At 41.4% G+C, this 15,335-nt stretch overlaps 1 protein-coding gene across 2 annotated transcripts in view; it reads left to right on the forward strand.

Moving 5' to 3' along the window:
• Positions 1-1,658: 1,658 nt before the first annotated feature.
• The window catches only part of Rbl2 (RB transcriptional corepressor like 2), a 52,522-nt gene continuing 38,845 nt past the window's right edge, over positions 1,659-15,335 (forward strand). Inside the window, exons 1-7 of one of the 2 annotated variants that reach the window (XM_075976863.1) lie at positions 1,659-2,001; positions 2,689-2,819; positions 4,487-4,687; positions 7,694-7,758; positions 11,717-11,845; positions 14,194-14,354; positions 14,434-14,498. In XM_075976863.1, the coding sequence (XP_075832978.1) occupies positions 1,771-2,001; positions 2,689-2,819; positions 4,487-4,687; positions 7,694-7,758; positions 11,717-11,845; positions 14,194-14,354; positions 14,434-14,498 (983 nt within the window). In that variant the 5' untranslated portion in view covers positions 1,659-1,770. The remainder of the gene's footprint in view (positions 2,002-2,688; positions 2,820-4,486; positions 4,688-7,693; positions 7,759-11,716; positions 11,846-14,193; positions 14,355-14,433; positions 14,499-15,335) is intronic. The other variant, XM_075976862.1, reaches the window with a different exon arrangement.

Consider the following 15,335-nt stretch of genomic DNA (forward strand, 5'->3'; position numbering starts at 1 on the left):
GCATGGCTAGGCAGCTTTTAAAAGCTGGACATGCCCTCTCTCTCCCTCTCTCCCTCTCTCCCTCCCTCCCTCCCTCCTCCTCTGGTGGAGGAGGGGTCATCTGGCTATGTGTTACTTTCATTGGTTAATAAAGAAACTGCCTTGGCCCTTTTATAGGACAGAAAATTAGGTAGGCGGAGTAGACAGAACAGGATGCTAGGTAGAAGGCAGCGAGGAAGATGTGATGAAGCTCCGGCCCAAGAGGAACATAGGTTAGCATCTTCCTGGTAAGCCACCACCTCGTGGTGCTACACACATGAATAGATATAAGTTAATCAAGATATGAGAGTTAGCCAGTAAGAGGCTAGAGCTAATTATCCAGTCAGTGTTTAAATGAATACACTTTGTGTGTTGTTATTTCAGGTAAAGCTAGCAGGGAGCTGGGCCGCAGCCCACCGCTCCTTTCACTACACTCCTCCTCCTCCTCCTCCTCCTCCTCCTCCTCCTCCTCCTCCTCCTCCTCCTCCTCCTCCTCCTCCTCCTCTTCCTCCTTCTCTCTTTCTCTCCCCCCCTCTTTCCTTCTTTCTCCCTCCCTTCCTCCCTCCCCCCTCTCTCCCTCCCTCCCCCCCTCTCCCTCCACACTGACTTCCCTAGGCCTGTATTCGCCCCCTCTAATAAACTCCTAAGCAGCTTTGTTGCGTGTTCCGTCAGGTTTGTTGCATGTTTTGTGTTTCCTTCTCACTCATGCCAGATAATTTCCCTAATTTCAGTCACCTGTCCTGAAATACCTTTCCATCTTGGATGCCAAAGTATCAGCTTCCCCAGTCCCAGGTTCTGAGCATGCTCAGTCTGCACTGCCACCTTGTTTAGTTGTATTTCCCGTTGCCTGTCCTTACTCACACAACGTTAAGTGTGAAAGGCCTGGAAATTAGGGGTGTCATTAAGATGTCAATCCTGCAAGTCTGCTGGCTAATATAATCTTTAAGTTATCTTTGAAAACACATTCATGACTACTTGTTTGGTTGAGAGGGGTTTTTTTTGGTTTTTGTTTGGTTAATGAGATCTTTCTTGGCCCAATATATCTTTGCCATAGATAGTGTTGACACAGGAGCGTCTCTTGAGGAATCTTCTCGGTTGAATTGGCCTGTGGGCCATTCCTAGGCAGATGGGGAGCTGTTTTAGAAGTGCAACTGACCCAGCAAGGAGGAGCTAGCCTGTAAGCGTCTTGCTTTAGCCTCCCTCAGTGATGGACTGTAAAGTCTAAAATAAAACAAGCCCTTTCCTCCCCGAGTTGGTTTCAGTCAGTGTTTTCTCAGTAACAGTAACACAAACTAGAACGAGCAGCTGAGCTATTATCCAGACTTTGGACCTTTAAATCTTTACTATTATCTGAAAAATTCTAGGTGAAAAGGAAGTGTTTGCGTGAAGAGCTTAGATACTAAGGCTTCTCCTGTCGATATTTCTTGGTTATTTTCTCTTCAAAAGAGCCTTCTGAATGGTCTCACTGTTGAGAGACACTTAAAATGGGAGGAAGCGTTCATTTGCCCCGACGTGAAGCACAGCTCCTTTTGCTCTTCCTTCTTCCACGACTTTTGGTCCCCCTGAGATGCCGGCCGAGACTACATTTCCCAGCAGGCTGTGCTCAGACTTACGGGTGCCCGCATAGGCCCGAGGGGCTCTGGGGGCGGCACAGTCGTGGTGCAAGCTGCTGACGGGCCGGCGCTTCGCGGTTTGAATGGCTGCGGGCCCGGGCCCTCGGCTCATCTGAAGAGCCGCGGCCTCCGGTGCGCCATGCCATCTGGAGGCAACCAGTCGCCACCGCCTCCTCCTCCGGCCGCAGCCAGCTCGGAGGAGGAGGAGGAGGATGGCGACGCGGCAGACGGCTCTCAGCCCGCGGGGTCACCGGGCCCTCAGATCCAGCAGCGGTTCGAGGAGTTGTGCAGCCGCCTTAACATGGACGAGGCGGCGCGAGCTGAGGCCTGGAGCAGCTACCGCAGCATGAGCGAGAGCTACACGCTGGAGGTGCGCGCGCAGACCATCCGGGGAGGTCGGGGGGCTCGGTGTGGCCCTGGGGTCGCTTGATCGTTTGCTCTGCACCATTGCCTCTGCCGTGGCTTTGCAGCCGTCAGAGGAGACGCGTTAAGTTTCGCATTAAGTTACGTGTGAGAACGGCTTAAGATCTTTCACCCCTCTCCCTACCCCCCCCCCCCCCCGACAGTTGAAAACCGGTGTAGACACACACATTTGTCGCTGAGCTCGGGCACTCTTTTTGGCTGTCACGCACCTATAGGTTTGTTATGTCCCGTTCTTGGGACGGGGCTTGAGGTTGACAAAAAATGGCCATTCGGGCCAGTGCCTGTCAACTCTGCAGGCACCTCCCATGCATGGGCCAATGGGAAGTGACACGGAAGTCCGGATTGTTTATCAGCTGCCTGTGCGTATGGCCCTCTTATTTTATATATAGCTTATGGAAGGAGCAGGGCATAGAGGCCCACGATTCGAAGGCTAAGCAATACCTATAAGCAATTAACCTATAACTCGGTGGTTATGCCCGTGTCATTTTGCTGGGTCGGTATATATCTTCATCTGTTCACACATAGAATTCACCCCTCTCCGTTGTTACAGCCGTGGGAAAGAAACGGGGCGACTTCAGACCTTAAAAACCCGAGTGACTCTGGACAAGTTTTTAAGCACTGTTTTCTTTTTCAGGGGAATGATCTTCACTGGTTAGCATGTGCCTTATATGTGGCTTGCAGAAAATCTGTCCCAACTGTAAGCAAAGGGACCGTTGAAGGAAACTATGTGTCTTTAACTAGAATCCTTCGATGTTCCGAGCAGAGGTAACTATTAGAGCTTGAAAAGGAGAATGTAGCTAAAATAAAAGCTTACAAATCCCGCTGATAGTGAAATTTCTCTTTGTATACTATTCTTTGAGACTCTAATATGTAGATTGCTGAATTTAGAAACTGAGTCATGGTTTTCCTTTGCTATTTCAGAGTCAGGCTTATATTTTACTAACAAGTGTATTTGCATTTTAATGCATGAAAGGTTATGACTCGTTGTGTAATGTTAATATAAATTTAAATAAAGATATCGAGCTTTTGAAGATAGAATGAATCAGAAGGGTAGACCAGCCTATCAAGTGGCATTATGCTTAGATACATGTGCATGAAACTTGTGTTTAATGTAGGTGGAATGCGTAGAACGGAAAATGCATGCTCTCTGGCCCTAAAGAAAGTCCTGTCCACATAGCAATATGTTTATGACACCATTTGAAAATTCATGATTTTTGTATGGGCATGAGTGTTTTTCTGCATGTATGTGTGTACCACATGTATTCCTAGTGTCTGTGAGGCCAGAAGAAAGCACTGGATGCCCTGGACCTGGAGGTCCCGGTGGTTGTAAGTCACCATGTGCGTGCTGGGACAGACCTGCGTCCTCTGCAGGAGCACCAAGTGCTCTTAACCACTCACACCTCTCCAGCCCTACACCATTTTTTTTTAAAAAAAGAAAATTATTAGTAATCTGAATTTCTCTTGGTTGAGTGAATACAGGAAGTTTTTTTATGTTCATAGGAAGGATGATTTTAGTAATTAAATAAATGAGTTAGGTATTTCCATGTATTGACACTAGTGAATCTCAGAAACATTCAATGAAAATTAAGTTGTAGAATGCTACTTATATGATACATTTTACATAAAATGTAAAAGCAAACAAAAATACTACTTTTTTTAATGAATATAAGTATGGAAAATTAACATCAGAATGGGGGTTATATTTTGGGGGGAAGTAGAGAATGAGACTAGGAAGATGTATACATTGAAATTTTGGCTGTTTCCATACTAACTTTAGCGTCTTATTTTAAAAAAATTTTTAAGATTCATTTTATTTTATGTGTATGTGTATTTTGCCTTTATGTATGAACGTGTGTCTTGTGCATGTTTAGTGCCCAAGGAGGTCAGAAGGGGACATCAGATCTCCTGGGACTGAAGTGAGACAGAGTCATAAGCTACCTTGTAGGTGCTGGGCATTGAACCAAGGTCCTACAAGAAGAGCAAACGCTCTTAACTGCTGAGCCATCTCTCCAGCTCCACAGTTTTAGTATTTAAAAGATCTGAGCAGGGGCCAGTGAGATGGTGGCACGGATAAGAGCTCCTGCCACACCCAGCAGGAAAATGTAAGCAATAAGGTGGACAGTGGTTGAGGGAGACACCCAGCATCAGTTCTGGCTTCCTGTGCATTTCCTCACACTGCCTACATGAACACACGCACACACACGCACGCACACACGCACACACGGGAACCAAAGCAATCATAGTCTGAGCAAAGTTGATTAGGAGATTGGAGTGATAGACAAACGGTAGGAGGTAAAGCTAGCCAAAGGCACGCGTTGATTTTGTCATTGCCGAAATATGATTTGATGAAGTGATTTGGGTGTATTGTTAATTGTATTGGCATAACATCACCTTTATGTTACTAAGGTACTCAATTTTATTTTTGATATCAGCTTAATTGAATTTTTTAACAAGATGAAGAAGTGGGAAGACATGGCAAATCTACCCCCACAATTCAGAGAACATACGGAAAGATTAGAAAGAAACTTCACTGTGTCTGCTGTGATTTTTAAGAAATATGAACCCATTTTTCAAGATATTTTTAAATATCCCCAAGAAGAACAACCTCGCCAGCAAAGAGGACGAAAGCAGAGGTAAGCTTCTGTGTGTGTTTGGGAGCAGCCTTCCTCTGAAGCGCAGTTCCTCACTCTTTAAAAGGAAACATGATTTCAGAAATTACTTTTTCCTAAGAAGTTGGGCTTTTTCGTTTGTTTTGAGACAGGGTCTCACTTTGTAGACTTGGGGCATGGAATTCACTCTGTAGACCAGACTGGCCTCCAACTCATAGAGATCTGCCTGCCTCTGCCTCTCAGTCCTGGTATTAAAGATGTGTGCTCCCACATCTGACTTCAAATGTTTTTTGTTTTGTTTTTTTAATGATAATTTGTTGTTGTTGTTGTTTGTTGTATGTTAGAAGTTGTCTGGCTTCTTTCATAATGCAAAGTGTTAGGGTTTTATACTGACATAAAATTTCCTTTTTTATTTATTTTTATGCAGGTTGACAAATCAGACCTTAAGTACTTTCTCCAGTTGACTTCCTTGGTATAGATCAGATACTCATATTTTCTATTTCTATTATTTGACCTTTCTGTCAAACTGAATGAATAATAGTCCCCTGAAATCAGTTTGATGTTCGTAGCCAATCAGCAACAGAGAAACTAGACTGAGTGAGAATAGGGGAATTCAACTACTCTGGACTTATTTTTCCGGTCCAGTTCTACAAAATCAGCTTATCTGGTTTAGTGTTTTCGGTCTTTACAGCTGTGGGCAATTACAAGATTAAAAACTGCCCTCCTTTAACATCCAGGTTTGTTTAAAACAGAGAGAGGGAAATTCTGCTCTTAAAGTATATCAAGGAATTTCCTTTTAGACAGTATTCATAAGAAATGTCCAAGGTGGGGAGAACTGCGATTGGAATGTAAAATGAAATTAAAAAATGTACAAGAGGGCCGTGTGTGGTGGTGCACACCTTGGTCCCAACTCTTTGGAGGCAGAGGCAGGCAATCGACAAAGTGAGTTCCAGGATGGTCAGCGTCCTCAGAGAAATCATGTGTAGAAAAACAACAACAGTAACAATATATTCAAGAGGCTGGGTATAGTTACACACAACTGTAATTCCAGCATTAAGGAGGCTGAAGCAGGAGGATCACCTGGACTGTACAAGAGAGATCCTGTCTCAGCCAAAAAGATAAACAAAACAAAATCCAAAGCCCCTGAAATGGGGGAAGGAATATCATTGTGTAGACAGGCTAGATTTAAACTTACTAGGTAGCCCAGGCTGGCCTCAAGCTTGTTCTGTCCTATCCTGAGTGGAGCTCTCCTTGGCCTCACTGTCCCCAGCTTTGTAATGATATGTTCTGAGCTTTCATTTCAAGCTGTCTTTGAGTCTTAGTAAGGCTACCATGATCATTTTAAAAAAAAAATACAATAGCTTTTTTTCCTTTAGAAAGTCTAAAAATAACTTCCTACACACTTGTTCGGTATGCGTGTATATCACCCAATTCTAATTAAGAGGCTTGTATTATTTCTTCAAGGAATTTTACATTTATACTATTCTGTACTTATGGGTGAGTGTTGGAAACTGAATCCAAGGTTTCATGAATGCTAGACACATTCTCTAAGACTCATGCTCGCAGCACTTTCGAGCACATTCTGCTAACAGTCACACTAGTGATATGTGGCACTTACCTATGTGTGATGAGGCAAGCACTCTTCTCGGATGCAAACTTGTACTATGACAAGCTTATAGGTTTTTGACTTGTTAGGCATGGGAAAATAAGTGCCTAGGACAATCCATGCACCTGCTGAGTGGGTAGACTTACTGCAGAACGCTTTACCATGGTTGTACTGCCTCTTGTATGACTGTAATGTACAGTCAAACACAGCAACAAGAAATAACTGTTGCGGTATCATGCAGGGGATGGGGATTTAGACAACCTATGGTCTCTCTTCTGAGAGGTGACAGTAAAATGAGGGGCAGGAAGTAGCATACAGGTACTGTGAGTGCAGCAGATACGGAAAAGGGGGATTTCGGAGGCAAAAGGAAATCGAGATGAGCCAGTTCGATGGCTTTACATGGAGTAAGTAGAAATGGGGAGGATTTAGGCAGATTATGTTAGAGATAGAGATGGGGTCTTATAGAGGGACTAGCAGTAGGTGTAGAAGTGACAAGCCAGAGGGAACTGGGGAGCAAGGAGGTTAGTCAAGGTATCCCCAGGGTTGTAATGTTACAGAGCTAACATTTAGAGTAGCTTATGTATTACAAGCAAAAGAGCCTAAATTTTATGTTTGAGGCCAATCAAAATCATAACTAGTTTATCATATACTATGGCAAAAAGGCCATATCTTTCTTTCTTTTTTTGAGACAGGGTATCATCTAGCCCAGGTATCTTTGAACATGTTAAATATCCAAGCACAGCCATGAACTATAGAGTTCATGCTTCCACCTCCTCAGTGCAGTAAGAAGCTACTTATAAAAGTCCAACTGACGGTTCACTGTGACTGTGGCCGAGTAGATTAAGTCTAGTGTTACTCCTAAATACAGGAACTCTGATGGGTGAAGGACAAAGGCCAAGAGAAGCAAGTGGCTGCTCGTGCTAGCACCAGAACTACACCAAGTCTCCTGCTCGTCTCTGGGGTGTGCTGCTTCTCTTGGGCCTTATTAAAATAGGCTCTGTAAAGCTGGGCATGATGACACCCACCTGTAATGCTAGCACCTGGCAGTCAGGTGTTCAAGGCCAGCCTGGATTACACGTCCTGTCTCCAAAAACAGAAAAATGGAAAGACTTAACCTCTAGAGTTGGCTTCAGGAATATGATTTTATAAAAACAGGAATGGTTATTTTCTTTTTATTTTGTGCCTTACGTATCTTGACCCCAAAGACTTAGAAAGTGCCTCCCCCTCCCCCGAACTGCTTTCTCTGCCTCCCAGCTGTTTGCTCTTAGTATTTGGTTGGGGCAGAGCTTCTTCCACATTTCCCCGTCAAGCCAAGTCTGCTTTCCCTCCTGTGTCTGTGGGCTTGTCTCCACTGGTTTGAGTCATTTTGGATGTCTCTTTGTTATGTTTGTATTTGTCTTATGATTTTATTTTTCCCCCTCCAGGCGACAGCCCTGTACCACATCTGAAATTTTCCACTTTTGCTGGGTGCTTTTTATATATGCAAAAGGTAAGCAAAGAGTAACATTTATTTGGATAGGAATTGCTAACCTGCATTTCCAGGTGCTGATTCTATCAGCTGTATTATGGATCAGGAAGAAAGGCCCACTTTTCTTAAAAGGATCCTTTTTACAGTATCCACATTTCCTCGTATTAGATGGCATTCCTTTTCATTTTATACTTGTTCCACATCTCTGTGATGTGAAGCTCTCGTTTTGAATTGTGGATGGAACCCCACTCTGTATCAGCTTGTATCTAGGGCTCTGATCTCTATAAGATGTGTCTGATTCGTTGAGTGGGACTGAAATCCTCACAGTGTTTCTGATGACTTTCTGCATGTCCACAGGTAACGTGTGTCTAAACTTAATCAGATACTTAGAATCTTTTTCTCTCCTCTTTTCATTCTGTTACTCTAGCCAAGGTTGCACGTGCGGAAATACATCTCCATATAGTGATAATTCTTAAGTCTAAGGAGAAGATACAGTTATATTCATTAGCTTTTTCTCTATAGACTGTGGCATATGACTGCCACTAAGATAGTTCAATAAGATGCAAATTGTCAGAACTGGAGGGAGTCTCATGTATACCATAGTCCCACCTTTATGTATTCAGGATACGTTCTAAGACCTGGACCCAAAGAAGTTCCTACACAGGGGTTCCTATACATACCTACATAAAGTTTAATTTAAATATTAGGCACAATAAGAGATAAATGACATCAGTTATAATAAGAACAGAGCTGTTATGTTGGTATATAGAGGTTATATAAATGTTACCCCTATCAATTATCTTATTGTACTCTAAATCTTAGGAGCATCAGCATATGATTCTTTTAAAGATTTACTTTTGTTTTATATGTATGGATGTTTTGCCTGCATGTGTACCTGTGCACCGTGTGCGTGCATGCGTGCAGTACCAGAGGAGGTCAGAAGGGGGCATCCAATATCTTGGACCTGGAGATAGAGATGGTTGTGAGGCTCCATATGGGTGCTGGGAGCCAAACCCTGAGTTATCTGAAAAAGCAACTGTGCTCTTAACCACTGAGCAATCTCTCCAATAAATTTATGTTTTTATTTAAATTAAGGACACTTATCTTTTCACTTAGTGGAAACACTTCCATGTTTTGTCTTTTCTTTGGCAAGTTGCTGAATTATTTTAGGGTCATTGTTAAGTAAGCTACAGATTACTTGAATAAAATCACTGCCGTATGGAGACAATAGATCAAGTAACCGTGAAAGCAACTAATTGGCTAGTGGATGCATAGCATATTCAACCTGGATATGCAGAACACGGGGATGATTCATGTTCCAGGTGGCACAGAGCTGGACAGAGCAGAAAAACATGCAGTTTTAAACTTAGTTTTTATTTGTCTGAGGCTTACAATGTAGGCCAGGCTAACCTGGAACCTGTGACCCTCCTGCTTCAGTCTCCCTAGTCTTAGATTACAGATATCCTTGCCTGGGAATTATTTCCTAAATTTTCCATTTGGTTTTTTTTTTGTCTGTTGATCAAAGGTAACTAAAACTATAAAAATAAAATCATGGGTAAAGGAAAATTACTGTATAAGAGATTCCCTTTATTAGATCAACTATCTCAAATGACTTGATTTCAAGATGAGGCAGTTAAAGCCCAGAAATGTTAAGACTAATGCTAGGATTTGAATCCAGATCTCTTGTCTCCCAGCTTGATGCTGAGCGTGCAGGTGTGGTCTCCAGGTGTGAAGGGAGGGGAGTCCTCCGTCAGCTGTGCGCCCAGCTGAAGGCAGAGTCTTTGCGAGCTTTTTAGTTTTGCTCTCCATAACAATGATGTTGGCTGCTTTCTTTAGTGCAGTCAGAAGTCACAGGTGTGGCCCGGGGTAGGTGTTTGCTTAGTGTGCACAAGACCCTGGATTTCCTTTTAAGCACCACAAAAATAAAACAAAACAAAATAAATGTGACATAAACCAGTGGCATAAAATAAAAGTTTAGACGCATATAAACTTTCTGTGAAGGCTGCCATGTTAGTTTGTATGACTGATATTACATATGATAGTAATCTTATTGATTGTATTGGATGGCTGCCTGGCTACTAGGATTTTAATCTATTTTGTGTTCTTCGGAGCAAATGTATTTGCTAGCATAAGGACTATTAAAATGATGGCCGCGTCTCAGTTAGGCAGGAGACGCCACACTTAGCTTCTGGGAGTCTCTGTTGCCTCCAAGTACTGCGTTCAGGTGCACAACACAGCTCAGTGACTTTGTGGTGTGCTTGGATCAGTTCTCGTGGGTAACTTAGTTGTTTTCATTCAGTGTTGGGTTTATTTGTGGGGAAGGTAGACTGAGCATGCAGCATATGGACATTTTAGATGATCTCATTCCCAATAATAAGCTACTTATTTGTATGTTTGTGGATTTGGTATGGCAAGTGACAAGTTTGAGCTGTCACACGAAGGGCTTTTTGAGCAGAAGACCACTTCCTGTTTTCATAAAGTCACATTCCTGGACAAGTAAGCCAAATCTAGCAGTTAAGTCTTTCCGTTTTTTGTTACCTCTTAATTAAACAATAAAATAGCCTGTGTAGTAAGGTCCATTGTAAGGCCAGGGTCTGAAGTGAGAACTTTTCCGTGTGGAGACTGTGGAATTTCAACTAGAACACACTCTGTCGGGGCATTTCAGCCGTTGGTTAGGATTACAGTGCTGCTGTTCTTGTCCTCCGCTGCAAGTGCACACAGGGACAAGTTTAGACTTGCCAGTGGTGGCTTTGTAGCTTATAACCAGTGGGTGTGGCTTCCTAGTTTATATACAAGAATAGGAGTAGATTTTTAATATTTGACCTTTTATACTATAGGCAAGCAAGTAAGCTGGAGTATATCAATACAGAGTTTAACCTCTTAGTATTCATTTGCCTTTCTGGCAGCAGCAGGCTTTTATTTATTTACTTTTTGCTTTAAAGTATCCTCTAAAGAAAAAGAATCATATATCCAGAGACCTAAGGTAGGTGGTAACTTTCTTTGGAAGGAAGCAAAGGAGGAAAGTCTAAGATAGAACCAATGAGACAAAACCAAGCGTGGGTAATGCATACATTAAGGTACACACTATGTGTGGAAGTGCGGTTCATGCCTTTGGGTCGGCAGTATGCATGAAAATGCAGAGGTGTGGCAACAGTTTTTAGACAGACACTTGCTAGCAATTTCTATGGAGCTGTTCAGTATTCTCAAGCCAGCACTGCACAAATGGCTCGGGCTATGTTTACTTTTCTGCTACAAGCATTGGCAGTTACCCTTGGGATAGTGGCTGCTGCGTCAAATGTCTGTATTCCTGTTCTGTTGGATTAATGTGTATAAATGTTTATTACTGTATAGAAAAGCATTTTAAAATGTTACCATTAGGGCTCTGAAGAAAGGCTTTCTTCTCTAGAGTATGTATATAAGAAAAATAATCATACACCATTTTCCAGTGGTTTACCTCTAAATATTTCTAGTAATTTTCATTGTAGAAAAACTTTTTTAAAAATATTTATTTATTTATTAATTTATTATGTATACAGCTAGCCAGAAGAAGGTACCAGACCTCATTACAGATGGTTGTGAGCTACCATGTGGTTGCTGGGAATTGAACTCAGGACCTTTGGAAGAGCAGGCAATGCTCTTAACCACTGAGCCATCTCTCCAGCCCCTAGAAAAACTTTTTTATGTAAAAAAGTTTAAGAGAGTTGATAAATTTTTGTGTGTTCAGAAATCCAAAGACCAGAACAGTAATAATTAGTTTTAGTGAGTTACTAGCTACTTAATAGATGCCTATGAAATGTGTATTGTGTATTGAATTTAAGTAAAGTTTAGTTTTCTTTGAATTCTTAGACATACATTAAAATATCAGTCCCCCAAAATGTAAATTTTCCAAAACACTTTATCACTCATAATGAAAGAGATTATTTTAAACTATTGTAGAGTGGATGCCAGTGTAATTCTGTGACTTTCTATAACCCTATAGGCAACTTCCCCATGATTAGTGATGATCTGGTGAACTCTTACCACCTTCTGCTGTGTGCGTTAGATCTAGTTTATGGAAACGCCCTACAGTGTTCTAATCGCAAAGAGCTCGTGAACCCTAATTTCAAAGGTAAGTTTATATGTGAAACATTTGACAGCCCACGTTTCCACAGGATTTTACTCTTGGGAATTGTTCCGCAAATCTAGGTCTGCTAGCATCAGAGGACCGAGTGTCGGAACTTCACAGTGGAACTGTCAGAGTGCTTAGACTGAAGAGTCAGCACATCTGCGTTTCTCTAAAGTTTTATTTTTTTCCTGTGCGTATGAGTGTTGTGTCTGCATGTGTGTGTTTGTGTACCACATGCATGCCTGTGCTCTCAGAGGCTCACCAGAAGGAGAGTGTCAAATCCCGTGGGACTGACTTACAGATGGCTGTGAACCATGGATGCTGGGAACTGAACCTGGGTTTTCTGGAAGAGTAACCAGTGCTCTTAACTGCTGAACCATCACTCCAGTCCTTAACCCTCCCCCTTTAAAATCAAAAGCAAATGTCATCACTAAAATATCATTTAGTCTTAAGTGAGAACTTGAGAAGCTTTTGAAAAATACATTGGAAAAAGAGAACTTAGAAACGGAGTGTATCAAAGATCACTCTAAAGTTACTGTAGTATTTTTGACTGTTAGTGAGTTTTGTGCACTCCAGGTAGCAAAAAAGAATTTACTTAAAGAATATCATCTCACTTCATTTACTATAGGAAAATAAAATTCTAAAATAACAAAATCCTTATCCTCTAGGTGACAAGTATGAGAGTCACACTCATTTCGGCAATGCATACATTATGCTTTAAATGATGTAATTGCTATAAACTGTACGTGTGAATACCGAGGATGTATAGTCTGCTATATATACTATATATATCAGGTACTGCTGATTCTGTTTGAAGAACACCGTGGCAGAATTCTGATTGTCAGTTTGGCATGGTTTCAATTAGAATTTCAACTTCCCTATCTCTCAGGGTTGGTTTCAGAATTAGGGAGTTAGCTACTGTAATTACCTGCTGCTCAGAAGGTTTGAGATTAGCACTGCAGATAGATTCCATGCCAGATTGCGTGCCTTACCTGCGTGTTATCTTCAGCTTATAGAACAAACAAAAAAGTAGAAAAACAAAATAAAGATTTTAGATTGCATTTAAGATTCTTTAGATTATGCATGTTCTAATAAAGATGAAGCAGATATCCAAAATTCAAGTCTACACTCTAAACCTTCAGGTCCAAGCATTTTGGACAAGGAAAACTTGACCTTTACCCTTTCTGTACTCCTTTCCTTCTTCCTTTCATTAGGAACTGAGTCCATGGCACCCTAGTTCTATGATGTAGCTATTGCTTCCATTTGATATTTTATGTTTGCTTCTATTTTTACCTCCTTTAATTTTCTTTGAAAATTTTGTGTTCTTATGAAAGAGTACACTGTAAATGAATATAAATACATCTAATATAATCAAGTCAAAATGGATAATTTTTAAGCTGTGTAATTAAAACAATTGTTACATTTTAGTGGGGGGGGGCAGAGAGGAGGCATGTATATACCACAGCACACATGTGAGAAACCAACTTGAAGGGAATCAGTTGTCATGGACCAAACTCAGGGTGTGAGGCTTGGAAGTGGGGCTTTACCTGATGTGCCATCTCACCAGCCCGAATTGGGTAATTAATAATAACAATAATAATATATTATTGTTACATATAATAATACATATTATTGTATATAATAACAAATATATAATATAGTTGTATATTATATATTAATACATAATTTATTATATGAAATAAAATAATTTATTATGATGACAATGATTGTTTTTTTGAGACAGGTCTCTGAAGCTCTAGCTGTTGTGGATCTAGCTACGTAGACCACACTGGCCTTGAGCTCACAGAGATCTACCCTGCCTACTCCTGAGTGCTGTGATTAAAGGCGTGCACCACCACACCCGGCAGAACTATGTGATTTGTTAAGTGGATTTTTAAAAATTTGAATGTAAAGCTCATTTGCAGAATACAGTTCTTATTTTTTTTAGATATTCTTGCAACAACTTTTTAAAAAGTTTTCTAACAATCGATAGTCACATAACAAATCATTTGAGTGATGATGTACTTTGTTCATTTCCATTTAAAAAAGTATTTAATTTATAATGTAAGTAGTCATCTCTTTATGTATAGAGACAGGATGTTATAGCTCAGGCTGTCCTTCCAATTCACAACAGTCTGGCCACTGGAATATTGTGAGGCAATGTGTCTGGGATAAAGTGCCCTTTTTTGTTTGTTTGTACTGGGGATGCTACATATACAGCTCTCTCTTCATTTTCTGAGGCATATATAAATTAGATACACATGCCAATCATATCCTGAGCAGACTCATGAATATTTATGTTAGCTAACTGATGCTGACCTGTCTCTGTTCTGTGATTTCATACATCATAGGCTCATCAGAGGACTGCCACCCTAAGGATTCTAAGCCTTCCTCTGACCCACCTTGTGTCATTGAGAAGCTCTGCTCCTTACACGACGGCCTGGTGTTGGAGGCAAAGGGAATCAAGGAGCATTTCTGGAAACCCTATATTAGGAAACTTTTTGAAAAAAAGGTTTGTAAGCAATGAAATAAGCATGCTTTCTGGATAAAGAGTTGGTGGTGTGTAATCTAAGGCGCTCCTTTCATCCTAGCTCCTCAAGGGGAAGGAAGAAAATCTTACTGGCTTCCTGGAGCCCGGCAACTTTGGGGAGAGCTTGTGAGTAGAGCGCTGCAGTGTGCTGTGACACTGAGTTATCGGGGTGGGGGACCTCAGTCTCGGCCTTTGTGCCCTGTGCTCAGATGCTTTTAGTACTGTATGGGAGAACTCGGGAAACAACAGGTCTAGAAACGTCTACTTGTTTTTGTTCTGCTTAAAGTTTTATTAGTCGTGATTTTAGACTATAAATTTTGAAATTAAGAAATGCTTTTGTGCCAGGTATGGTGGCACTCAGCACTCAAGAGGCAGAGGCAGGCGGATCAGAGTTCAAGGCTGCTTGGTCCACAGAGCTAGTTCTAGGACAGCCACGGTCACACAAAGAAATCCTATCTCGAGAAAAAAGAAATGATTTTGTAGCTAGCCATCAGGGTACATGTCTGACATCCCAGCACTTGGGACCTGAGGTAAGAAGACTGTAAGTTTGAGGCTACTTTGTTTAAATAAATAAATAAATAAAGTTAAGAAAAGGGAACAGAAGACAGGTTTTTGGAGCTAAAGAGGTGACAAAATGTGACAGTAACCAGGTCTTCAGAGGTGCCAAGAACAGCGGAGGAAGTGTTCCTGCATGATCTTATACCAGTTATAGATCACCCAGGCTCACTATTGCTTATCCTCAGTTTAGTATTATTTAGCGTATTGAATGTGTGCTATCATTTGCTATTCTTATTAGCTTATTGAAGGCAGGTTGGTTCAGGGTCCCCACCGTGATACACTGCTCAGTGTGTGCTGGACATACAGAATAAAGCAAACTTTTGTAATAAGCAATTATTCTATTAAAATATGACTTTGAGAAACTTACCAGATTTTATAGTAAAAATGAAGTCTGTGCTGTGGACC

This window comes from Microtus pennsylvanicus, chromosome 6 (genome assembly GCF_037038515.1).
Source record: "Microtus pennsylvanicus isolate mMicPen1 chromosome 6, mMicPen1.hap1, whole genome shotgun sequence".
Taxonomy (NCBI): Eukaryota; Metazoa; Chordata; class Mammalia; order Rodentia; family Cricetidae; genus Microtus; species Microtus pennsylvanicus.